Genomic DNA, 27,248 nt, shown 5'->3' on the forward strand with positions numbered 1-27,248 from the left:
CTGCATGATTCATCTCTTTGTTAGGTGTTTTTGGTTTTGTTTTTCCTTTTTTTTTTTGACTGAGTCTCGCCCTGTTGCCCAGGATGGAGTACAGTGGCGCAATCTCGGCTCACTGCATCTCCACCTCCCTGGTTCAAGCGATTCTCCTGCCTCAGCTTCCTGAGTAGCTGGGATTATAGGCGTTGTGTCACCACGCCTGGCTAGTTTTTCTGTATTTTTAGTAGAGATGAGGTTTTGTCCTGTTGGCCAGGCTGGTCTCAAACTCCTGTCCTCAAGTCATCTATCTGCCTCAGCCTCCCAAAGTGATGGGATTACAGGCATGAGCCACCGTGCCCAGCCCTGGGGAATAGATGTTTTTTAACTATTGACAAAGCCTAATTGTCAAGGGAAGGGACTGAGAAGGAGAATGGAAATACTCTTCCCTGAAAGCAGTGTTTATTGAGAAATAGTTCTACTAGCTGGAGTGAGTTCAAAGAAGTATTTTATATGTGAACTTGACCCTTGGTCTTTTATTCTCATTTTCCACTTAAGAATATCTTGGCTTTGTGAATGAAAGAGTGATACTTTTAAGGTTATAGAAAATGAAATGAAATTATGCCAGATAATTTTATGTAGATATTTTTAAGTATGGCTGACCTGGATGACTCTAATAGTGCTTACGTTTGTGAGTGTGTGTGTGTGTGTGTGTGCGCGTGTGCATGTCCATGTATTTAATGAGAAAAGTAAATTTGTGTAGAGGGAGCTTAAAAAATGTGAAGTGAGTTTTAGATGACTGTTCTGATTCCAGACCCTTTTGTTTATTATGGAAGCTATCAAGTAAGTATAGGAAGAAATATCAATAAAAGGTCATTTATTTTTCCTTTCACTCTTTACAGCCTGAAGATCCCTGCTTTGCATCTCAAAACCGTGTGTACAATGACATTGGAAAGGAAATGCTCTTACATGCCTTCGAGGGATATAATGTTTGTATTTTTGCCTATGGGCAGACTGGTGCTGGAAAATCTTACACAATGATGGGTAAACAAGAAGAAAGCCAGGCTGGCATCATTCCACAGGTAAAAAACAAAACAACAGTCTTCTGCTCATTATTGCTGTTAGTCTTTAATTGCTTTAACAGTTATTTTTATTTGGTGAATGTTTATGTAGGGATTATTTTATGTCAGGCACAAAGGTGACTAACCCATTCTTTTCCCTGAGAGGAACTTACAGTTGAATGGGAAAGACCGACACGTACGCGTCTGTTGTTAAAGGTGGGAAAGTCAGTGTTTTGTAATGATTTTGCCATATATCCAAGGCGATATTATTGTATTGTTTGAAAAGTGGTACCAGCTTGTTAAAGCTCAGTTCTAAGTCCTAGGGACACCTGGGGAATATTGTTGATCTGATTTTTTCCCAAATTCTATGTATGGATCACCTCTCAAAAATGTGATTATTCTGGTGTTTTTTGTTTGTTTTTTTTTTTATAGCTTATTTGGAGATATTTTCATTTTATTTTCCTAATTTAATACTATTACTTTAGACATCAAACACTCTGAGATTCTCTTTCTTTTTTTAGAGCAGTTAGTATTATTGTATTTGATCTTTTATTGTTTGGGAGTGAAGAAGAGTTCTGACATAGATATTTATTTTTATTTTCATTATTTGTTTCACTTAGGATTTAACGGTGAAAGACATAAGTGTTTACAAATAACTTCGTTATTTACTTGTTTATTTGAGACAGGGTCTCACTCTGGTGACCAGGCTGGAGTGCAGTGGTGTGATCATGGCTCACTGAGGCCTTGACCTTCGAGGTTCAAGTGATCCTCCTGCCTCAGCCTCCAGAGTAGCTGGGACTATAGTCCTGTGCCACCATACCTAGATAATTTAAAAAATATTTTTGTAGAGACAGTCTTACAACATTTCCCAGACTGGTCTCAAACTCCTGGGCTCAAGTAATCTTGCTACCTTGACTTCCCAAAGTGCTGGGATTATAGGCATGAGCCACCACCTGGGACCTAAAAACTTAAAACAAAAAAAAAAGAAAAGAAAAGGAAAAAAAGATTAAATGAGAAGATTGCATTTAAAATTTTCCTTTTACAGTCATGCGTCTCTTAAGGATGGGGATACATTTTAAGAAATGCATCACTAGTCATTAGGTGCTTTTGTCGTTGTACAAACATCATAGAGTGTATTTACACAAACCCTGAAAGGTATAAACTACTCCACACCTAGACTACATTGTATAGCCTGTTGCTCCAAGGCTACAAACCTGTATAGCATGTTACTGTACTAAATACTATAGGCAGTTGTAATAGAATGTAAGTATTTTTGTACCTATACATATCTAAACAGAGAAAAGTACAGTAACAATATGATTAAAAAAAAAAAAAAAGACTTAAAATGGCACACCTGTGTAGGGCTCTTACCATGGAGTTGCAGGACTGGAAGTTGCTCTGGGTGAGCCAATGAGTGAGTGGTGAGTGAATGTGAAGGCCTAGGACATTGTAAGACATTGTAGACTTTATAAATGCTGCACACTTAGGCTACACTAAATTTACTTTTAAAAACAGTTTCCTTTCATTAATAAATTAACCTTAGTTAAATTATTATAACTTTTCTACTTTATAAGCTTTTAAATTGTTTAAACTTTCTGAGCCTTTTATGATAACTCTTAGTTTAAAACACAAACAGGCCCAACACGGTGACTCATGCTGGCAATCCCAGCACTTCAGGAGGCTGAGGCGGGGTGAATCACCTGAGGTCAGGAGTTCGAGACTAGCCTGACTAACATGGTGAAACCCTGTCTCTACTAAAAATACAAAAAATTAGCTGGGCATGGTGGCACATGCCTGTAATCCCAACTTAATTCGGGAGGCTGAGGCAGGATAATCAGTTGAACCTGGGAGATGGAGGTTGCAGTGAGTGGTGCCATTATACTTGAGCCTGGGCAACAAGAGTGAAACTCCGTCTCAGAAAAACAAAAATAAACACAAACACATTGTACAGCTCTACAAAAGTATTTTCTTTCTTGATAACCTCATTCTATAAGCTTTTTTGTATTTTTAAATTTTTTTCTTTTTTCCTCGAGACAGAGTCTTGCTTTGTCGCCCAGGCTGGAGTGTAGTGGTGCAGTCTCACAATCTCAGCTCACTGCAACCTCTGCCTCCTGGGTTCAATCAGTTCTTGTGCCTCAGCCTCCCAAGTATCTGGGACTACAGACACATACCACTACATCTTGCTAATTTTTGTATTTTTAGTAGAGATGGGTTTTGCAATGTTGGCTAGACAGGTTTTGAACTCTGGCCTCAAGTGATCTGCCTGCCTTTGCCTCCCAAAATGCTGACATTACAGGCATGACCAATTGTACCCGAGCAATTTTTTTTTTTTTTTTTTTTTTGAGATAGAGTTTTGTTCTTTCTGCCCAGGCTGGAGTCAGTGGCACGATCTTGGTTCACTGCAACCTCCGCCTCCCAGATTGAAGCGATTCTCTTGCCCTCAGCCTCCAGGGTAGCTGGGACTACAGGTGCGCATCACCACGTCCAGCTAATTTTTGTATTTTTAGTAGAAACAGGGTTTTGCCATTTTGGCCAAGATGTTCTGGATCTTCTGACCTTGTGATCTGCTTGCCTCAGCCTCTCAAAATGCAGGGATTACAGGTGTGAGCCACTGCACCCAACCACATTTTAAATTTTTTTAAAAAAATTGTAGGCCATGCACGGTGGCTCAGCCTGTAATCCCAGCGCTTTGGGAGGCTGAGGCAGGTAGAGCAAGAGGTCAAGAGATGGAGACCATCCTGGCCAACATGGTGAAACCCCATCTCTACAAAAAATACAAAAATTAGCTGGGCGTGGTGACACACGCCTGTAGTCCTAGCTACTCTGGAGGGTGAGGCAGGGGAATCACTTGAACCCGGGAGGCGGAGGTTGCATTGAGCTGAGATTGCGCCACTGCGCTCCAGCCTGGGTGACAGAGCGAGAACCCGGCTCTAAATATAAATAAATAAATAAATAAATAAATAAATCTTTTTTCTTTAAAACTAAGACACATATTTATTTATTTATTTTTTGAGATGGAGTCTTGATCTGTCACCCAGGCTGGAGTGCAGTGTCACAATCTTGACTCACTGCAACCTCCACCTCCGGAGTTCAAGCGATTCTCCTGCCTCAGCCTCCTGAGTAGCTGGGACTACAGGCATGTGCCACCATGTGCAGGGGTTTCACCATGTTGGCCAGGGTGGTCTCGATCTCTTGACCTCTTGATCTGCCCACCTCGGCCTCCCAAAGTGCTGGGATTACAGATGTGGACCACTGCACCCAGCCTAAGACACATGTTTATTAGTCTAGGCCTACACAGTATCAGGATCATCAAGCTATCACTAGGTGATAGGAATTTTTCAGCTTCCTTATAATCTTATGGGGACCACTATCCTGTATGCAATCCATTGTTGACTGAAACATGGTTATGCAGCATATGACTGACTTTATTCAAAGTATTAATCATATCTTGGTGTTTATGATATATATTTTGAGACAGAATGAGAAAGGACGTCTGGCTAATTCATTGAGCTTGTGTGGATAACTTAGTACTCCTCTCATTTGTTCTATTCATGCCTCTCTTATTCTGCTTCCCTAGTTATGTGAAGAACTATTTGAAAAAATAAATGACAACTGTAATGAAGAAATGTCTTACTCTGTAGAGGTGAGTACAGCCATGAGTTGACACCAGAGGCCCTTGTTTTACATTCCCTCAAGCATGACTTTTAAATGGCTCCGAATTATGACTGTGGTATGGATCACTTTAACTATTCCTTCAGTTTTGTTCTTTTAGGCTATTTTTGGGTTTTGGGTATAATGAATCATGTCATAATTTAATCTTTTTTTTTGCTGGTGGGTGGGCATTGGGGGACAGGGTCTCACTTGGTTGCTCAGGCCCTGGAGTACAGTGGCATGATTATAGCTCACTGCAGCCTTGACTTTCTGGGCCTAAGTGATCCTACCTCAGCCTCTCGTAGCGAGGACTATGGTGTGTGCCACCACCACCCCTGGATAATTGATTTTTTTTGGTAGAAACAGAGTTTCCCTGTGTTGCCCAAGTTGGTATTGAACTCTTGGGCTCAAGCAGTCTTCCTTCCTCTAACTCTGAAGGTACTGGGAGTACAGTGTGAGCCACTGAACCCAACCACAGTTAAGTCTTTGTTCATAAGTGTATGCATTTATTTTCTGTTATTATCTTTTGTATGTTTCTTGGTGTTTAAATAATACATTTGAATTGCCAGTTGCCTTTTTAGAAAGTAAGACTGTGTAACAGTTTTCAGTCATACCAGGAGAGTGCAAGCACCATTGTGCCTTTGCCAACATTTAGTATTTTCAATTTTTTATCTTTGGTAATTTGATAATATAAGTATTCTCTTATTTAAATTTGAATTTCTTTGATTATTAGTGTGGTTCACCATCTTGTAAATTATGGGTTGCCTTTACATTTTGGGTTCACGATGTTTTTCTGATTTATTTGTGGGAACTCTCCTCCTTTAATACTTTTTTTTTTTTTTATTTTTTTTCTTTAAAAAAGTGATGATACACAGGTTTCCAGCTCCTAGGTAATGGCATTTTTTTTTTTTTTTTTTTTTTTTTTTCTCAGACAGAGTCTTGCTCTGTCGCCAGGTGCCAGGCTGGAGTGCAGTGGCGCAATCTTGGCTCACTGCAGTCTCTCTCCTGGGTTCAAGCAATTCTCCTGCCTCAGCCTCCGGAGTAGCTGGGACTGTAGGTGCACGCCACCACGCCTCACTAATTTTTGTATTTTTTAGTAGAGACGGAGTTTCACCATGTTGGCCAGGATGGTCTCAATCTCTCAACCTTATGATCTGCCCACCTTGACCTCCCAAAGTGCTGGGATTACAGGTGTGAGCCACTGCACCCGGTCTAATATTGTTAATAATGGTTTTTGGCAGGCATAGGTTTTAAATATATATAATCAAATCTCCTCCCCTTCCTACTTTTTTAATTGCTAATAAAAACTTGGAAAGGGCCGGGTGTGGTGGCTCAAGCCTGTGGTCCCAGCACTTTGGGAGGCCGAGGCGGGTGGATCACGAAGTCAGGAGATCAAGACCATGCTGGTCAACATGGTGAAACCCTGTCTCTACTAAAAATACAAGAAAATCAGCTGGGCATGGTGGTGCGTGCCTGTAGTCCCAGCTACTCGGAAGGCTTAGGCGGGAGAATTGCCTGAACCCGGGAGGCGGAGGTTGCGGTGAGCCGAGATTGCGCCATTGCACTCCAGCCTGGGTAACGAGAGCGAGACTCCGTCTCAAAAACAAAACAAAACAAAACAAAAAAAACTTGGAAAGTAATTATCCGTCCTCTGTTTACCCTGGCTCTTTCATGAAGTCTATAGAATTACATTTATTTGATAAGCATTCCCTCTGTTTTGTATGTGCTTTAAGAAGCTGTTTTGAGGCCTGGCGTGGTGGCTCACGCTATAATCCCAGCTCTTTGGAAGGCAAGTGGATCATTTGAGGCCAGGAGTTTGAGACCAGACTGGCCAACATGGCAAAACCCTGTCTCTACTAAAAGTACAAAAAATTAGCTGGATGTCGGGGTGCACACCTGTAATCCCAGCTACTCGGGTGGCTGAGGCATGAGCAATTGCTTGAACCCAGGAGGCAGAGGTTGCAGTGAGCCAAGATCATGCCACTGCAACCCAGCCTGAGTGACAGAGCAAGAGTGTCTCAATAAAAAAAAAAAAGAAGCTGCTGTTTCTCTCTCTCTTCCTCTCTCTCTAACCACTCCCCATACCTTTTTTGGTATTTACTTTCATAGTAACTGAAATATTAAAGTGTTCTGTTACCTTGAGTCTGTTCTGAAAAAAATAGCTGCCTTTTAAGCAATCTCACGATTTTTTTTTTTTTTGTTATACTTTGTGATTCTCTGTAGGCTTACAGCATTTAATTCCTAGTTAATTGACTTAATTGCTTTGGGTTTTTTTCTTTACCTTTAAGATGTTGCATAAATGTATAAATTCTAAGGAATTCTGCCTTGTGAACTGCTGCTCTAGGCATATTTTGTGTTAAAATAAATTTTCTGAATAGCTTGTTTCATAGTTATTCTTTTTTGAATCAGGTGAATTTTTGAGCTTACAGGTAATAAAAGAGGATGCCCTTTTCTTTCATATTAGAGTTCCCAGGCTTACTTGGAGTGGAGCATAGATTCCTAGTTGACACTGGTTTTTTGCCACATTTGTGGGACCTCTCTACCTGCCTCTTCTGCTTCCTTCTCTGTTTACTTTGCTCCACCCATACGGGCTTTTTTGCTGTTTCAAGAACATACCAGAAACATTCCTGCTTCAAAGCCTCAACATTGACTTTTCCTCCTGCCTCTAATGTTCTTCACTTGGATGTCATTTTGACTAAGTTTTTCACATTCAAGTCTCCTTAAATCTCATTCTCTCAATGAGACTTACCTTGACCACTTTATTTAATACTGTACCTTGCCCTTCACCCCACATTCTGAGCTCTGTTGCCCTGTTCTAATTTCTTTTTTCTATTTTCAGCATGTTCTAACATGCTTTCTCAGTTACCTATTTTTTATGTTTGTTGTTGATATCAATGTCCCTTGCTAGAAGCATAAGCTCACTGGGGCAGGGTCCTTTGTCTGTTTCATTTAGTGATGGGTACCAATTGCCTAGAATAGTGCCTGTAAGAGAAGGGTGCTCAGTGAGTTGAATCTGCCAGGTGGCATCTGGCGTGGTTGGTGCATAAGTAAAAGAAATAAATGATGATGGCCACATGTACCCCAGAACTTTAAGTATAAGTTAAAAAAATTAAACAAAGGAATGATAATGATGCCTTTGGATGGATTCACATATCAGAGAATAAGGAATGGAGCACATGAACTTTTACCCAGATTCTTTGGGTTCTCTTTGTCTCACATTTGTGTGAAAAGGGACGAGTGTTCCAAAAGATGTAATATATTCCGGGGATTCAGGATTCTATGTACAAATTTAAGGACATAGCAGTGATTGAAGAGTCATCTCAGTTTCTAGGATGACTTGCTGTCAGAAGAATATTTGTTTTTCTGTTATTTTACTCTCAGATTAATTACTTTATCTTTCAAGGTTGCCTTTTTTTTTTTTTTTTTTTTTTTTTTTTTTTTTTTTTGAGACAGAGTCTTGTTCTGTTGCTCAGACTGGAGTGTAGTGGCTTGGTCTCAGCTCACTGCAACCTCCACTTCCCAGGTTCAATTGATTTCTCCTGCTACAGCCTCCCACATAGCTAGAGTTATAGGCGCCCACCACCATGCCTGGCTAATTTTTTGTAGTTTTAGTAGAGATGGGGTTTCACCATGTTGGCCAGGCTGGTCTCCAACTCCTGACCTTGTGATCTGCCTACCTCGGCCTCCCAAAGTGCTGGGATTACAGGCATGAGCCACCATGCCTGGCCTTTTTTTTTTTTTTTTTTTTTTTTGGACAAGGTCTTGCTCTGTTACCCAGGCTGCAGTACAGTGGTGCAAACAGGGCTCACTGCAGCCTTGACCTCCTGGGCTCAGTGATCTTCCTGCCTCAGCCTCCTGAGTAATCTGAGCCATGCATTATGGCACAGGCATGTGCCATAATGCATGGCTCCCAAAATACTGGGCTTACAGGCATGAGCAACTGCATCTGGCCAAGTTCTCAAAGTTTTTTTTTAAGACAGTCTCGCTCTGGCCAGGCGCAGTGGCTCACGCCTGTAATCCCAGGACTTTGGGAGGCCAAGGCGGGCAGATCACGAGGTCAAGAGATTGAGACCATCCTGGCCAACGTGGTGAAACCCCGTCTCTACTAAAAATACAAAAAAATTAACTGGGCGTGGTGGCACGCGCCTGTGGTCCCAGCTACTCAGGAGGCTGAGGCAGGAGAATTTCTTGAACCCGGGAGGCAGAGGTTGCAGTGGGCCAAGGTCACACCACTGCACTCCAGCCTGGCACCTGGTGACAGAGTGAGACTGTCTCAAAAAAAAAAGTCTTGCTCTACTGCCAGGCGCCAGGCTGGAGTGCAGTAGCACGATCTTGGCTCACTGCAACCTCTGCCTCCTGGGTTCAAGCAGTTCCCCTGTCTCAGCCTCCCGAGTAGCTGGATCTACAGGTGCGTGCCACCACACCTAGCTAATATTTGTATTTTAGTAGAGACAGGGTTTCACCATGTTGGCCAGGATGGTCTCGATCTCTTGACCTTATGATCCTCCTGCCTTGGCCTCCCAAAGTGCTGGGATTACAGATGTGAGTCACCACGCCCGGCCCAAGTTCTCAATTTTTTAAAACTGATTTTATTATTATTATTATTATTATTTTTTTTTTTTTTTTGAGACGGAGTTTCGCTCTTGTTACCCAGGCTGGAGTGCAATGGCGCGATCTCGGCTTACCGCAACCTCCGCCTCCTGGGTTCAGGCAATTCTCCTGCCTCAGCCTCCTGAGTAGCTGGGATTACAGGCACGCACCACCGTGCCCAGCTAATTTTTTGTATTTTTAGTAGAGACGGGGTTTCACCATGTTGACCAGGATGGTCTCAATCTCTCGACCTTGTGATCCACCCGCCTCGGCCTCCCAAAGTGCTGGGATTACAGGCTTGAGCCACCGCGCCTGGCCCACGATTTTATTATTTTATCTTATTATTTATTTATTTATTTTTAGAGGCAGGGTCTCACTGTCACCCAGGCTGGAGTGCCGTGGTGTGATCTTGGCTCACTGCATCTCTGACGTTCTGGGCTCAAGTGATCACTTTGGACCACTGGCACACACCACCACATCTGGCTAAGTTTTTGTATTTTTGGTAGAGATGGGGTTTTACCATGTTACCCAGGTTGGTCTGGAACTCCTGAGCTCAAGCAGTCTGCCCACCTTAGCCTCCCAAGGTGCTGGGATTCTAGGCGTGAGCCACCACAACCAGCCTTTAACTGACTTTAAAATACAAAATAAGGCTAGGTGCGGTGGCTCATGCCTATAATCCCTGCATTTCAGGAGGCCGAGATGGGAGGACTGCTTGAGCCCAGGAGTTCAAGAACAGCCCGGGCAATATGGTCAGACCCTGTCTCTACAAAAAAAAAAAAAAAAAAAAAAAAAAAAATTGAAAATAGCTAGGTATAGTGGCATGTGCTTGTAGTACCAGTTACTCCAGAGGCTGAGGCAGGATTGCTTAAGCCCAGGAAGGCAAGGCTGCATGAGCTGCATTTGAGCCACTGCACCCCAGCCTGGGTGACAGTTTAAGACTCAGTCTCAAAAAATATATAAAAATAAAAATAAAATACAGTATACAAATACAGTCAGAGACTGAATGAAAGAAAATGGTGATAGAAATGGAATTAAAGTTCCATTCCAGATACTCTGAAAACGTGTTTATAGATACTTAAAGTTTAAAAATGCAGGAGCTGTAGTGTATGCTTAAATAACTCCATGATAGAGAAGGATCTGTTTCCTGGGTAGCATCATAATGTGCCCTATTGTGGTGAATTTATCCCAGTTCAGAGCCTTGTTTGCTTAGAAGTCTGATTTTGTAGATACATCAAGAAAAGGACTATCCTTCAAAGTTAAAGACTCTTGAGTAAAGTTCATTTGACTGATGTGATAGAACCAAGTTGTTGGTTTGTTACTTTCCCATGAGAAGTAACTATTACTAAGGCCAGAATGTTGGCAAAACTAATATATTATCTTTCTGTGGACAGACCGCTGTTGGAACCCTGTTGGTTGTTTGATGTGCATGGAATTAGAAGGAGATAAGTTGCTTAGATACATGTTAAGAAATGATAGCCTAATGCATTCATCATCATGATGGGAATGGTCCTGCCAGTGGGACAAGAATTTATGAAGTGTATTGTCTGAGGCTCCTTTCTCCCCCACAAATCTGGGATAGGTCCTGCCACCACCAGCTTTCATGCTGATCTACCCCTTATCCCTTCTGGGGAATACATTGTCCAAGTTGGTAACAGTGTGGTCAGTTTTTTTTTTTTTTTTTTTTTTCCTCCTGAGATGGAGTCTTGCCCCGTCACCCAGGCTGGAGTGCAGTGGTGTGATCTCAGCTCACTGCAACCTCCACCTCCTGGGTTCAAGCAGTTCTCCTGCCTCAGCCTGCCAAGTAGCTGGGATTACAGGCGCGTGCCATGGCACACGCCACCACGCCCAGCTAATTTTTTGTATCTTTAGTAGAGACAGGGTTTCACCATGCTGGCCAGGCTGGTCTCAAAGTCCTGACCTTGTGATCCATCCATCTCAGCCTCCCAGAGTGCTGGGATTACAGGTGTAAGGCACTGCACCTGGCCGGTCAGGCTTAGAGTTAGCCTCACCCTTCTGTTTTGTCTTCTCAGCTCTGTAATACTGATGTTGTTACTTGGTTTTAATTCTAATAGAAGTCTTATTTCCAAGCTCTTAGAGTAACCTCAGTGCAAATCCCAGTTATTGACAACAGTATACATTTTTAAAAACATATTGATAACTGATAAATTGCTGCTAAAATATTTTTTAGCAGTCACTACTTTCCAGAGATAACCTGTTCACCTCTTCCTTACAGGGAAAGTCTGAAGGCTGGTTCTCACCTAGGCAGTGTGATTATCTGTGCATATCGTTAATAGAATAAAAGGGCCTAGAGTTACAGCTTTTCACTTTGTAAAGGTTGCTGATCTCTAATCTTAGAGTTTTTAATAAAAGTTAATTTTTTTTCTGTGTGTGATTACTTTTCCTTTCTTTTCCTTTCCTCTCTTTCCCTCCCTTCTCCTCTTTCTTCTTTCTTCTTTTTGACAGAGTGTCATTCTGTTGCCCAGGCTGAAGTGCAGTGACGATCTCGGCTCACTGCAACCTCCACCTCCTAGTTTCAGGAGATTCTCCTGCCTCAGCCTCCTGAGTAGCTGAGACTACAGGCACGTGCCGCCACACCTGGCTCCTTGTTGTATCTTTAGTAGAGACGGGGTTTCATCATGTTGGCCAGGCTGGTCTGGAACTCGTAGTTGTAGTGATCTCAAGTGATTTGCCGCCCATTGGCCTCCCAATGCGTGGGAGTGCTGGGATTACAGGCATGAGCCATTGCGCCTGGCCTCTGTATTTGATTTCTTTTTCTGTCTTCTAATTCACTTTACTAATTTGTTTATAGGTGAGCTACATGGAAATTTACTGTGAAAGAGTACGAGATTTGCTGAATCCAAAAAACAAGGGTAATTTGCGTGTGCGTGAACACCCACTTCTTGGGCCCTATGTGGAGGATCTGTCCAAGTTGGCAGTTACTTCCTACACAGACATTGCTGATCTCATGGATGCTGGGAACAAAGCCAGGTATGGTAGGAAATAGGAACAGGACTGAGGTCTTTTGCATGTTTTGAGGCCCTTTGTTCCCAGTTAAGGGTTTGAGGCCACATTCATACCTGTGAAAGTTGCTTTAATTGTGGAGTCCTCTGACCCTTTGGCTGTGCTGTAACAAGGGCTTCAGCATTTTAAGTACCTTTCTTCTCATCTAAGCAATGCATTGCTAAAACATGTTAGAGCTCTGGTTAAGTTTTACTGTTAGGTTTTGATCAAGTTGTGGTAAAATGTTAGTTATGTATATATGTGGCTATGGTGGTAATTGATTCTGGAATAAATGAATAGTAATAAAGAATAAAAATTAAATGCTTCATTGATTTCTAAAGGGATAGCTGGAGTATGAAAAATGATTCTGATGGGGTGCCTTTGGAATTGGAGAGTAACTTGATGGGCTCACAAATAAGGCAGTATTGAGAGCAATTGTGTAAGTGACAATCTTGCAATCTGTGAATAAGTTTAAGACTATTGCTTGTGATTGTAATGCTTATAACGTGGAGGCTGCTGTCCATTTCAACTCTCATCTAAGAATTCCATTGTCACGTGGTCACCTTTATGTTTATTTAGGACAGTGGCAGCTACAAACATGAATGAAACAAGTAGCCGTTCCCACGCTGTATTTACAATTGTTTTCACCCAGAAGAAACATGATAATGAGACCAACCTTTCCACTGAGAAGGTAGGAGAACTTCAGTCTTTAGGTTTGAGTTGTGAAGGATGGAGATTTTGAGAAGTCCCTTTTGTTGCCCTCTGCTTTTTGTGAAAGGTTGGGTGTGGGGGGTGCTCTTTCACTTAATGGAGGGTGTTTTATAGCCTCTGCTTATCATTTTTCTTCACCCTACACCAGTTTTCTGTATAGGTTCTTAAATGAAGATGCAAGATAGAGAATATAGTTAAGAAAAAAGCAATCCAGGACTTTGATTGTCAAAAACTACTTAATACAAGACAGTTAAGCAGTCTCACAGGAGAAAATTGTTTCTTTTCTTCTTCTTGACTGGAACCTTTTTATTATTACCTTATTAGCTACCTTTGGTATGCGTATTCTTTTTTATTTTTATTTTTTGAGCTATGATAATGTTATAGTGGGATTAAATGTTTAAGCAAGTGATATGTTTTATTCCTGGAAAATAACTCCACAGCAGTTCTGATGTTCTTCAAATACCTTTGCTTACTGATTTTTCATTTTCTATAGTGGTTAAATGTCACAGACTTTGCAGTTAGATTGCTTGCGTTGAATTCTGATTCTGCCACTTTTCAGCTATATTATCTTGGGCAAACTACTTAACTTCTTTGTTTCTCAGTTTCTGCATCCATAACAGCCTGATAGGATTGTTAAAAGGATTAAATGTTAATGTAGATTAAGTGCATACAATAATGTCTTTCACAGAGTAGCCACTCAATAATGTTAATTGTATTATTATTGTTTTTTTGAGATGGAGTCTCGCTCTGTATACCAGGCTAGAGTGCAGTGGCGCGACCTCACCTAACTGCAACCTCTGCCTCCCAGGCCCGGTTCAAGCAATTCTCCTGCCTCAGCCTCCCGAGTAGTTGGGATTACAGGCACACAGCACCATGCTCAGCTAATTTTTCTGTTTTTAACATGTTGGCCAGGCTGGTCTTGAACTCCTGACCTCATGATCCATCCGCCTTGGCCTCCCAAAGTGCTGGGATTACAGGCATGAGCCACCACACCCAGACTTTTATTATTGTTAATAATAAAAAATTGATGTCAAATACTACTTTGTCTATATTCCTAGGAAGGATGCAACTGGATTTTAAAATTTGAAGTTAGGTTTATTGTGTTGGCAATTATACAAGATCCTTTGCCTTATAAAATGAGTACTTTATATACCACTGTCACTAATTACTAGATCACCTTTTATTTGGTGACTTATTTCTAGCTGAAAATGAGTCTTAAAAATATACTCCTCTTGGGCACAGTGGCTCACACCTGTAATCGCAGCACTTTGGGAGGCTGAGGCAGGTGGATCACCTGAGGTCAGGAGTTCAAGACCAGCCTGGCCAAAATGGTGAAACCCTGTCTCACACAAATACAAAACATTAGCTGGATGTGTTGCTGTGCACCTGTAATCCTAGTTACTCTGGGATTATTCTGAGGCTGAGGCAGGAGAATTGCTTAAACCCAGGAGGTGGAAGTCAGAGTGAGCTGAGGTTGCGCCATTACACTTCAGACTGGGCAAAAAAAAAAAAAAAAAAAGGCCAGACACAGTGGCTCACGCCTGTAATCCCAGCATTTTGGGAGGCTCAGGCAGGTGGATCATGAGGTCAGGAGATAGAAACCATCCTGGCTAACATAGTGAAACACTGTCTCTAATAAAAATACAAAAAAATAGCTGGATGTGGTGGCACGTGCCTATAGTCCCAGCTCCTCAAGAGGCTGAGGCAGGAGAATCACCTGAACCCAGGAGGCAGAGGTTGCAGTGAACTGAGATTGCAACACTACATTCAGGCCTGGGCGACAGAGCAAGACTCTGTCTCAAAAAAAAAAGAAAAGAAAGAAAGAAAGAAAAAGAAATACTCCTTATATAGGTGATCAAATAACTTGCTTAGCCAGAGGTTATAATATTAATGCTATTTATTTGTTATTATTTATCTGAATGGCAGCAAAGAACATTGTATATGGAAGTGTTTTGCCCTTCTCTCATGATGTCGAATCTACAAAATTAATGTTAATCACATAATCATAGCTTTCCTGATAATCCCTTTTGCATACTTTTGTCTAAACTTTCCTGAAGCTTTATTTTTTTACAACTTTATTGAGGTATTATTGAAGTATACAGTAAAGTGCACATATGTAAAGCATAAAATTTCGTCAGTTTTGACATATTTGTATACCTTTGAAACTAGTGCCACAATCCAGAGAATATATATATTTTTTTATAGAGACGGGGTTTCGCCATGTTGGACAGGCTGGTTTTGAACTCCTGACCTCAAGTGATCCGCCCGCCTCGGCCTCCCAAAGTGCTGGGACTATAGGCATGAGCCACCACGCCCAACTGAGAATGTTTATTATTCTCAAAAGTTGCTTCATACTTCTTCTCTGGCTTTCTCTATTCCTCCTTCTATTGCAATCCCTAGGCAATTCAGGACGTGCCTTTTGTCACTATATATTAGTTTACATTTTCTAGAATTTTATGTAAATGGAATCATAGAGTATGTACTGATTTTTTGCCTGGAGTCTTACTTAGCACAGTGATTTTGAGATTCATTTATGCTCCTGTGTTTATCAGTAGTTCCTTTTCATTGCTGATGAGTATTGCGCTGTACATACACACCACAGTTTATTGCTTCAGCTGTTGATGGGCTTTTAAACTGTTTGCAGTTTTTGACAAAGCTGCTGTGAACATTTGCATACAAGTCTTTGTGTGGACATTTGTTTTTTTCTGTTGGTAAATACTTAGGAGTAGGATGATTGAGTCTTACTGTACCTTCTTAAGAAATGTCAAATTATTTTCCGAAGTGATTATGTACCATTTTATATTCCCACCAGCAGTATGTAAGAGTTCCAGTTGCTTAAAGCTTCATTTTTAGTATGCCATTTATTGAGTTGATGAGTTTTATATATTTTTACAACATACTCTAGTAAAATATGTCATGTTTATCCTAAAGATACTTTTCTTGAACTGCGATAATTGCTATGAATTTTGTGCATGCTGGTTTTTTTTTTTTTTTTTTTTTTTTTTGAGATGGAGTTTCGCTCTTGTTACCTAGGCTGGAGTGCAATGGCGCGATCTCAGCTCACCACAACCTCCGCCTCCTGGGTTCAGGCAATTCTCCTGCTTCAGCCTCCTGAGTAGCTGGGATTACAGGTCATGCACCACCATGCCTAGCTAATATTTTGTATTTTTAGTGGAGACGGGGTTTCACCATGTTGACCAGGATGGTCTCGATCTCTTGACCTCGTGATCCACCCGCCTCAGCCCCCCAAAGTGCTGGGATTACAGGCTTGAGCCACCGCGCCCGGCCTCTTTTTGTTTTTAATTAAAATTTTTTTTTGTAGAGACACAAGATTCTCCAGTGTTGCCAGGCTGGGGTACAGTAGACAGCTTTGAACTCCTGGGCTCAAAGAAGCTTCCCAAGTAGCTGGGACTCCAGCCGTGCGCCACTGCATCTTCTGTGCATGCTGTTTAAACTGACTCTGATATATGTTGTCTTCATCTTTTTGTGTCATATTTAAGAGCTCTAATATTTTTAATTTTCTCTATACCTTAATCCTTTAAAAAACATTCTGCCTCTAAATGTTTTCTACTTCTACCTTCCTTATTTTTGAATTGCCCCCATGTTATTTTTCTTTATCAGGTCAGTAAAATCAGCTTGGTGGATCTAGCAGGAAGTGAACGAGCTGATTCAACTGGTGCCAAAGGAACTCGATTAAAGGTATTTATTTGAGCAAGTAAATGGCCTGATCAATAAATGTTCTGTACCATGTGACAGCAAAGTGTGGCTAGTGGGCCAAATTCAGCCCACTAGCTATTTTTGTAAGTAAGGTGTTATTGAAACACAGCTACATACATTTGTTTATGTATTGTCTGTGGCTGCTTTTGCACTACAATGGTAGTGTTGTAACAGAGACCATATGGCTCAAAAAACCTAAAATAATTTGTGTTTGTCCTTTTATGGGAAAATTTTGCAGACTCCTGATCTGTAACTTCAATGGAAGGATGAGTTATCAAACTAAATAGTTAGGGAGAATGTCATAGAGTGAAAGTTGAATTGCATTTTGAGGAACAGGCAGCATTTGGCTAGGTGGAATTAAGAGATGGCCATGGGAAAAGGATATACAAGATTCAGATGTGAGAAGAACAGAAATTTCATGTTGATGAGTTGAGGGAAGAAGATTACACACATCTGTAAGCTTTTGGAGCACAAACATCTTGAAGATACTTTAGGACTGTGAGTTAGGCTTGTGGTCTCAGCATGTTATTATCAAGTGGAGAAAAGGACAGATTGAGGACTAAAGGTCGTTTTTAGAATTTGTAGTAATAAAGAGATATGCTAGCATATGGCAAATCATATTTTATGTTCTGTATTATATGGCAGTCGTAGAAATTCTTTCTAATTCTTTCATTTTTGGTATTTATTTTAGGAAGGAGCAAATATTAATAAGTCTCTTACAACTTTGGGCAAAGTTATTTCAGCCTTGGCCGAGGTGGTAAGTTTTATACTTCGTTCATTATAAAGGGAGTTGTGTCTATTCAGCAAATATACTTGATGATATTTTATTATTTTATTATCTATGAAGGCTGTCCTTCTGTGGCCCTTTTATGTGATCTTGCCTTTCTCCTTTAGAGCTTTTCAGATAAGATACTAGGTATAACACAGTTTGACTTTGTACTGAAAGTAAAAGAGATTAAGGAGAACAAAAGTAAATATAGATCTATAAAAACTAGAGCCAACACTTAACGTTTGACTCATTTTTTGAGCCTTATTTTATGTCTCTCACAAAAATCAAGTATATTTATTGTCTCTTCTTTTCCTGTGCAGTCTTTTCTGAGTAGGATGCAGTATCTTTTGGAGTATTTTGAACAGTTTGGCTTTGGAGAATGCAGTTGATTTGAGGGCCAGTAGTATTTTTTCCCCCAGTAGTTTTATTCTTTCCTGTTCCTTAACAATCGAACACTAAAGCAAAAACATTTTTTTAAATTAGGGGCTTAATTATCTACATTACTTAAATTAGTCACTGTGTGTTCTAGTTTAGTTTAATACCTCATTTTAATTGCTAAGAAGAATGAAATGCTTTCTTGCTTACCTTGGAGAAATTATAACCTCTGATATAAAATTTAAACAAATTATTATTTCTACTTGGAGGCTTATCCTGTGTTCTTGTTTTCTCTTTTAAATGCTTTCACCTGTAGGATAACTGCACTAGCAAGGTATGGTGGGGATTGGTAGAGATAAACTACCTGTAGAATTGACTTTTATGTTTTAAATCCTCATCAGGATGTATGGAAGCATAAGTAGGAATGGAGCCTTCAAAAATCTTCTCGTCATTTGTTTCTGGCTCTGAAATTTAGAGTGACTGTTTAGGGTGACCACAAATCATGAGATTTCACACCAGAATTAACTTATAGAACATGATCTGCTTTAGAGAAGGAATTAAGAATAAAGAAACAAGGCGGGGCACAGTGCTTATGCCTGTAATCCTAGCACTTTGGGAGGCCGAGGCAGGTGGATAATTTGAGTCAAAGTTTGAGAACAGCCTAGTCAACATGGTGAAACCCCATCTCTACTAAAAACACAAAAATTGGGCCAGACGCGGTGGCTCATGCCTGTAATCCCAGCACTTTGGGAGGCTGAGGTGAGTGGATCACGAGGTTGAGAGATCGAGACCATCCTGGCCAACATGGTGAAACCCCGTCTCTACTAAAAATACAAAATATTAGCTGGGCGTGGTGGCACATGCCTGTAATCCCAGCTACTTGGGTGGCTGAGGCAGGAGAATCGCTTGAACCCAGGAGGTGGAGGTTACGGTGAGCCAAGATTGTGCCATTGCACTCCAGCCTGGGCAACAAGCGCAAAACTCCGTCTCAAAAAAAAAAAAAAAAAAAAACACACACAAATTAGCTGGGCGTGGTGGCACGTGACTAGAGTGTCCCAGCTACTCAGGGTTTTTTTTTTAATTTTTATTTTTTAAAAGACAGAGTCTACTCTGTCGCCCAGGCTGGAGTACAGTGCTATAATCTCAGCTCACTGCATCCTCTGCCTCCCAGGTTCAAGCGATTCTCCTGCCTCAGCCTCCCAAGTAGCTGGGGCTACAGGTGCGCAGGACTACATGTGTGAGCCGCCGCATCCAGCCTACTCAGGGGTTTTAAACTGAGATATTAGGCCTCAAGGATTACATAGTGGAATGAAAGTCTGTTCCACTAATCTGAATGACTGAAAGGCTTAATTCTCCCTTGAGGTCTGTGCAATCTATAATTGAACCTGCTATTGGAAATGAGTTTCTGATTGGTGCATTGTGTGTCTGTGGGTGGGATGACATGATGTAGATATATTTGATAAGAAATGGAATTAAAATGTTTCTTGCCTACTGCCTTTCCTCCTCAAAAAAATAAACAGAGGCCAGCCACTCAGTAGTCTTTTTCTGAATAGAAAATGTACTGGTGCAAGTAGTAGGGTCATCCTTAGTTTAACATTGGATTATACCAAGACTGTAGGACTGGACTATAAAACTGGTGATTTGATGCCCTGGTTTGCCCCTTAGTAGCTTCTTTTTTTTTTTTTTTTTTTTTTGGAGAGTGAGTCTCATGCTGTTGCCTAGGCTGGGGTACAGTGGCACAATCTCAGATCACCGCAACCTCTACTTCCCGGGTTCAGGCGATTCTTCTGCCTCAGCCACCCAAGTAGCTGAGATTACAGGTGTCTGCCACCACCCCCAGCTAATTTTTTGTATTTTTAGTAGAGACAGGGTTTCATCATGTTGGCCAGGCTGGTCTCGAACTCCTGACCTCAGTGATCTTCCCACCTCAGTCTCTCAAAGTGTTGGGATTACAGGTGAGAGCCACTGCACCCAGCCTCCCCTTGGCAGCTTCTTAAAGTGTCACAACATGGTAGTTGACTAGCAGATATTTGAATAGCTGTTACTTGTAAAGCATTTGCATTAATTTTTACTTTTAGAGAATATAATTTTTTTTCATTTTAGCACTGCCTTTTTGTTGGTGCTTTTTGCTTTATCCTGTGGTGGTAATAAGAAGGATCATGAAGAAAGCTGTATAAGTAGACTTAGTAGAACATTTGTCTTGAAACTTTTATAGATTTCTAAATTTACAAATCATACCACTTTCTTAGACCTTTTTACTTTTAGTCTTTGCTTCAGTAATTGGATTATTTTTGGCATAATTTCCTTTCAAAAAGACCAAACGAGTATTATTTTACAAGAGTTAGTAGATTTGCAACAACCCACCCAATGACATTGTGATTGGCCAAGTAAATTCACTAATTAGATGATTTGATCCTACTCATTCAACCTGGAATGTACAGGATTCATATTTGCCCCTCTGCAAAAATAAAAATGGAGGACTGGGTATTAGATGATGTTAGGGAATTATTGTTTATTTTGGTAAGGTGTGATAATGGTACTTTCATGGGAAGAAAAAGAAAACCATATGGACAGGATATTAGGCAATAGTATTGTGTTGATGTTAAATTTTTTTAATTTGGTCATTGTTTTCTGTGTAAGAGAATGTTCTTATATGCTGAAGTGTTAAGGGATAAATGGAGATGAGGTCTGCAACTGACTTCAAAATGGGTCAGGGAAATAAAAAGTTGCAGAAAAGTGTTTGGAGGATAATTGAAAGATGATCGGCAGAGTATTGATAATGCTTGAAGCTGTGTATTGGGTATGGTAGCTCATTATACTGTTCTCTCAACTGTTGTGTAAGTTACACATTTTTCAAAATAAAATGTAAAATGAAAATATTACCTTATTCCATGATTCCATGAGTTTTTGGTATTGTGAAGAATTGAAACTGTAAAGGATAAACTTCCACAGTGATGGAGTTGTACTGTAATTTGATTTACTTGGGAATATTAAACTGATTGTGCCTTCTTGGGAATTTTTTTCCCTAACAAACGATGCTAAGACCATTCCTTTCTCTTTAATAGAGTAAAAAGAAGAAGAAAACAGATTTTATTCCCTACAGGGATTCTGTACTTACTTGGCTCCTTCGAGAAAATCTAGGTATGTTGACCACTAATGAAAAGTAGTTATCTTTTTAACTTTGATTCTCTTTTGTGGTTAATTGTCATGTGTTTTGGAGACAAATAATCTCTAGATATTCATGTTATTACTTGAGTGGTCCTTGTCTGCTTTTGTTTTTACTCCTAATTTCTGTTGGTTGGATTCCTTGCTTTTAAGCCAGGGTATACTCCCATATCTCATTTACTTCAGGGCATGAACTGTGCAGTAGTTGTCTTCCCAACTCTCCATACCCGCTTCAAATGACGGCTCAGTCTTTAAAGTTATTTCAAAACTCCATGCTCCTCTGAGATGCACAAAATCAGACATTGCAAACCCTTATTTCTCTTCATTGCTGATGTTTTCAGACTTTCAAATCACTGTTCTTCATTCACTTCTACTTTTTTTTGAGATGGCGTCTTGCTCTGTTGCCCAAGCTGGAGTGCAGTGGTACGATCTCGGCTCATTGCAACCTCTGTCTCCTGGGTTCAAGCAATTCTCCTGCCTCAGTCTCCCAAGTAGTTGGGATTACAGGCACACCACCATGCCTGGCTAACTTTTTTTGTACTTTTAATAGAGACAGAGGCCAGGCTGGTCTTGAACTCCTGACCTCAGATGATCCACCCACCTCGGCGCCCCAAAGTGCTGGGATTACAGGCATGAACCACCGTGCCTGGCCACAGTTCTCCTACTTAACAAGGAGGAAGGAGTGGTGGTCAGCTGTGTGAAATGTTGCTGATAGAAGAGGCTGAAAATGGATTGCTGGGGTTATCCCCATTGCTAGTGACTTTCAAATTGCTAAGGGCAGTTTTGATGGAATAGCTGAGATCTTGATTGGAGTGGGTGTAAGACAGAGTGGGAAGAAGGAACTAGATACAGTAGATTCAGACATCAAAATTTGAATATAAGTGTCTGGCATGGGGACATTTAAGAAATTTGACATTAGGCCAGGCGTGGTGGCTCACCCCTGTAATTCTAGCACTTTCAGAGGCTGAGGTGGGCAGATCACCTGAGGTCAAGAGTTCAAGAGCAACCTGGCCAACATGACAAAACCCCATCTCTACTGAGAATACAAAAATTAGCAGGGTGTGGTGGTGGACACCTAGAAAGAAAGAAAGGCGGGTGGGGTGAGAGAGAGAGAGAGAGAGAGATGGGGGAGATGGAGGGATTTGACATTACATTAAATCTTAGGATCTGAGATTGTACCATGAGATTTGACATATTCAGTAAAATTTTTCTTCTAAAATTAATGTGATTTGAGGTACTCATGATTAATCTTTTTAGGTGGCAATTCTCGTACTGCAATGGTTGCTGCTCTGAGCCCTGCAGATATCAACTACGATGAGACTTTGAGCACTCTAAGGTACTTTCTTTTGATCTCAGTAGCAACATACACCACATTGCCATCAGAAGTCATTTTGTGATACCGTGGATGTTCTTAATGCGGTCTGGGTAGTTATTTATGTAAATAATGATCCTTTACTCTCATAACAGGGAAAACTTAGGGTAAAAGTGATTTACATTACAATAGAATTTACGTCTGTGGTTTTCAGTTTCATTGGGAAAGGTATGAACTTTTAATTTATTTTTTAATCCCCCATGAATATCTAGATAAGACAGGAACTTTTTCATAGGAAAGATTTTTAAATTGCTCAAGTGGGATGTTTGGATAACTTTTAGATAATAGTGACATTTTCTTATAATATTCATTTCTATAAAAAGAAATGGCCTCCCTTCTTGTGGTGTTTGTCATAGAAATGCTGAAGTCGGCTGGGCGCAATAGCTCAGTCCTGTAATCCCACCACTTTGGGAGGCCAAGGTGGGTGGATCACTTGAGGTCAGGAGTTTGAGACCAGCCTGGCCAACTTGGTGAAACCCTGTCTCTACTAAAAATACAAAAATTAGCCAGTCGTGGTGGTGTGTGTCTGTAATTCCAGCTACTCAGGAGGCTGAAGCAGGAGAATTGCTTGAGCCCAGGAGACAGAGGTTGCAATGAGCCAAGATTGCACCACTGCACTCCAGCCTGGAGACAGAACGAGACTCCGTCTCAAATAAAATGAAAGAAAAAAAAAGAAATGCTTAAGTCATAATAAGTAATAAAATTATAGGATTATGTCGCAGTGTTAAAAATAACCAACATAGCCAGGTGCAGTGGTGTACACCTATAGTCCCAGCTACTTGGAAGGCTGAGGCGGGAGGATCACTTGAGCACATGAGTTTGAGGCCAGCCTAGGCAACATAGTGAGACTTTGTCTCTTAAAAAAAAAGAAAAAAAAAAAACAGTTAATAGAATGTTCATGACAAGTTTTTTTATTTGTTTGTTAGTTTTGGTTTTCGAGATGGAGTTTTGGTGTGTGGCCCAAGCTAGAGTGCAGTGGCAAGATTATAGCTCACTGCAGCCTCAGACACCTGGGCTCATGTGATCCTCCTACTTCAGCCTCCCAAGTAGCTAAAACTACAGACTCATGCCACTAGGCCTGGCTAATTTTTAAAAATTTATTGTAGAGATGGGAGGTCCTGTTACGTTACCCAGGATGGTTTCAAATTCCTGGCTTCAAGTGATCCTCCCCACTTGGCCTCCTAAAGTGCTGGGATTACAGGTGTGAGCTACCTTGTGAGGCCTATTTTTTACATATGATTAGGTTTCACTATTTTAGTCTGGAACTCTCTGCCCTTCTTCCAGGAAAGGCACTTGATATAGTGGAATGAACACTATATAGTCTCATAAATTGAGTTTAAGTCCTCTCGCTGTTACTTATTTTCATTGTGATCTTGGGCAGATCACTTAAATTCATCTGAACCTTTTTCTTCATCTTTAATAGGTACAATAAAGCTTTATACAAATGTATTCTTATCAAGACTCAAAAAATGTAAACACTCAGGATATTTGATTTAGAAATAATAGTATGTTACTTATGAGAAGTAGAACACATGAGAAATGACAAGAATGAACTTTTTTGATCTAGATATGCAGATCGTGCAAAACAAATTAAATGTAATGCTGTTATCAATGAGGACCCCAATGCCAAACTAGTTCGTGAATTAAAGGAGGAGGTGACACGGCTGAAGGACCTACTTCGTGCTCAGGGACTGGGAGATATTATTGATAGTAAGTGAATTAAGGATCATCACAAAATCTAATTCTTTCTTCTTCAAGGTTCTTACATTTAAAATAAACTTCAAGTTAAGGAACATGATGAAGCTAAATGGTAGTGAAAACGTTTTTGTTTTTCTTTTTCCTTAAAAAGCCCAGTGGAAATGATCTCTAGATTTCTTTATGTAGTGTGTACCCGGCTATCTATTTGAACTCATGAAATTAGTTTTACAATCATGAATATGTTACTAGTATTTTTGTTCGAATTCTCTTTTAGATCAGCAGTGAAGTTTATTTGGAATGTTAAACCTGTCACTGAGCAATTAATCACTTCATAGAAATGTTATTTGAGATTTTTGTTTTGTTTCATGGGTTACTCTGGATTAGTATAGTGGCAGTAATAGAAGAAATGCACATTGAGGTCTACCTTCAGATAAGATTCACCTTTGAACGGCCCCCTCCTCCTATAAAATGATGGAGTGCCCCCTGCTGCCTATGAACATATGAAGGGGAAAACTTCAATTCCTATGAAGTTCAAGAACTACCCTTCCAGAGAATATTGTTTTACGATGTATTAAAATTCATCTTAAAAAATCTTCGTGATGTGCCTGTACAATGGTTTATTCAGAAGTTCTCTTAAGTGAGAAAAATGGATCATTTATATAGGCTTAGAATATGGTAGAATATGGGTTGGTTTAGTAAAGCATTTTTTTTTTAGTGTAATATTAGTATTATATTCCTTGAAGTTCTAATAAGATTTTCAAGGCCTCTTCTAGTTTAGTTCTTACTGATTAGAACCTGAGTTGAGATGAATACCGTTGAAAATGATACCATATTCTGAGTATTAACTTTTTCATCTCCCCAAGTGCCAAAAACTGCTCTGTTCGCTCTCTGTGTCACTGCTGAACCTGAACTTTGACCCTTCTCATATTTTCCCTCCTGCTTACCTTCAGTTGATCCATTGATCGATGATTACTCTGGAAGTGGAAGCAAATGTGTGTATTTCACATATTGGTTATTTCCAGTACTCTGACTTGCTAATCTGCCTCTGCTGGATCAGCCTTAAAATGAGCTTTGCATGCCAGCAATCTTTACAGGGAAATCCCAGACAGAGCATCATGTAGAATCAGAAATGATCCTATTTTTGCCCTTCTTCCTTTAGCAAACTAATCTTTGCTGAATTTTAGTTTGTGGCTTGAGTGAAGTTGAAAGGCTTAAGAATCTCTTGCTTCATCTACTCCTCTGTTTTTCCCATTGTGATTAAATTAAATCCAAAATAACAGATGATGATAGCAACTGATACCTACTGATTGTTCATAATATGCCAGGCCCTATTCTGGGCACCTTGAATATATTATCTCTTTTATTTCTGTTAATGACTCTGAAAACATTTCTTTATGTTTATTTTACCAATAATCATTTTCAGTCAACAAAAAATATTTGTGATTGAAGAGCTCTGTAAATGTTGGACTAACACTCATGGGTGCTTGTGCTAAGTTGCTTTTCTCCATATCTTGGGCTTTGGATGATTAGGTAAACATTTTTTCCTCTTTTTTTTTTTTTTGAGGTGGTCTCTGTCACCTGCACTGGAGTGTTGTGGCACGATCATGGCTCACTGCAACCTGGAACTCTTGGGCTCAAGTGATCTTTTAACCCAGCCTCCTCAGTATCTGAGACTATAGTTGTGTGCTGCCACACCTGGCTTATTTTTTATTTTATTTTATGTTTATTTTGATTTTTTTGAGACCGTGTCTCGCTGGAGTGCAGTGGCACAGTCTTGGCTCACTGCAACCTCCACCTCCCAGGTTCAAGAAATTCTCCTGCCTCAGACTTCCGAGTAGCTGGGACTACAGGCGTGCGTGACCACACCCAGCTGATTTTTGTATTTTTTTAGTAGAGACAGGGTTTCACTGCATTGGCCAGGATGGTCTCAATCTCTTGACCTCATGATCCAACCACCTCGGCCTCCCAAAGTGCTGGGATTACAGGCATGAGCCACTGCACCCGGCCTATTTTTTAATTTTTAATTTGTAGAGATGAGGAGTGTCACCGTTTCCCAGGTAGAACTCCTGGCCTGGAACTCCTGGCCTCAAACAGTTCTCCTGCTTTGGCTTACCAAAGTGCTCACAGATGTGAGCCACCACACCCAGCCTTTCCTCTTTTCATAAGTCACAAATTAAAATAACTTAGGTATCTAAAATGGGTGCTTGAGTTGAAAACATTTTTAAAGGATCACATGAATCTCATTATTCCCTCCATATATCTCATAAGTTGGTAAGGAAATTATTTCGTACCCTTTTAAGGTAATTCATCAAGAAATTGTTATCTTAGAAGAAAAAATCTTGATTTAGGATTAATTTTTAGATTCATACTGAGTTACTTCTACAGTAAGGCATGTATTGAGGCTTAGCAGACATTCAGAAAATGCATAGGAGAAACCAAATATAGCCCTGGTTGTTATGAGGTTAGGGCTTGAAGGCACTCTAATGTCCTGTTACAGAAGTGACTCTTGGACTGCAGCAGCTCTGTCTGAGATTTCCAAAGCTCAGTGATACTGGTGTGGAAAAGGTGCCTTCTTGGTTTTGCTTTTGTGCTCAAGGTGTTGCTGCTGCCAGCTTGTTGCCTACCTCTCTTAGCAGCTGCAGCGTTTCCTGAAAGACCATGCATGACTAAGTTTTAATTCTGTATTGGTAAGAGAAAGCAGCCCTGGCTACTTCTCAATTTCCATTTTGAACCATTTTCCTTAATTCCTTTTAGGGCTTGCATGTGACCATTGGACCTAAACTCTGTCCATCCTGGTCCTTTCCCCCAGTGCCTAATTTTTTTTGCTCTAATCCCTATTCCCCTTTTAAAAGATGCTGCTTTGCTTGTTTCCCTATGTTCTATATTTGCAGATGGTGGTTTTCAAACTGTCTCGAGGCAACCACTGGCTTTCAGGGAGTTAAAAAATTGGCTTTAATTAAATAGTAGAGATGAGTAGGCCCAGAGAGAATTAATAGTATTTTTTCCAACTATGTGTATTGACTCATCTCCTTTAAGGAAACTTACTTAGTTTCGATATGAATTTTAATTTCTCAAATTTAAAAATGAGCTAATTTTAAAGTTGGATTGCACCAATACTTATGGTTTACCTTTGGTGTCTTTTTTTTTTTTTTTTTGAGACGGAGTT

The 27,248-nt window shown here is 40.4% G+C and overlaps 1 protein-coding gene across 15 annotated transcripts in view; it reads left to right on the forward strand.

The window, feature by feature from the left end:
* The window catches only part of KIF1B (kinesin family member 1B), a 183,698-nt gene that overhangs the window by 49,481 nt on the left and 106,969 nt on the right, over positions 1–27,248 (forward strand). For 6 of the 15 annotated variants that reach the window (XM_039473782.2, XM_039473784.2, XM_039473793.2 and 3 more), the window contains exons 4-14: positions 876–1,055; positions 4,612–4,677; positions 12,085–12,263; positions 12,855–12,966; positions 16,608–16,685; positions 17,395–17,460; positions 18,164–18,181; positions 20,913–20,988; positions 22,270–22,348; positions 23,952–24,094; positions 25,033–25,074. In XM_039473782.2, the coding sequence (XP_039329716.1) occupies positions 876–1,055; positions 4,612–4,677; positions 12,085–12,263; positions 12,855–12,966; positions 16,608–16,685; positions 17,395–17,460; positions 18,164–18,181; positions 20,913–20,988; positions 22,270–22,348; positions 23,952–24,094; positions 25,033–25,074 (1,039 nt within the window). The remainder of the gene's footprint in view (positions 1–875; positions 1,056–4,611; positions 4,678–12,084; positions 12,264–12,854; positions 12,967–16,607; positions 16,686–17,394; positions 17,461–18,163; positions 18,182–20,912; positions 20,989–22,269; positions 22,349–23,951; positions 24,095–25,032; positions 25,075–27,248) is intronic. The other 9 variants (XM_039473785.2, XM_039473786.2, XM_039473789.2 and 6 more) reach the window with 3 other exon arrangements.

The sequence above is a fragment of the Saimiri boliviensis genome, chromosome 11 (genome assembly GCF_048565385.1).
Source record: "Saimiri boliviensis isolate mSaiBol1 chromosome 11, mSaiBol1.pri, whole genome shotgun sequence".
In the NCBI taxonomy this organism is placed as follows: Eukaryota; Metazoa; Chordata; class Mammalia; order Primates; family Cebidae; genus Saimiri; species Saimiri boliviensis.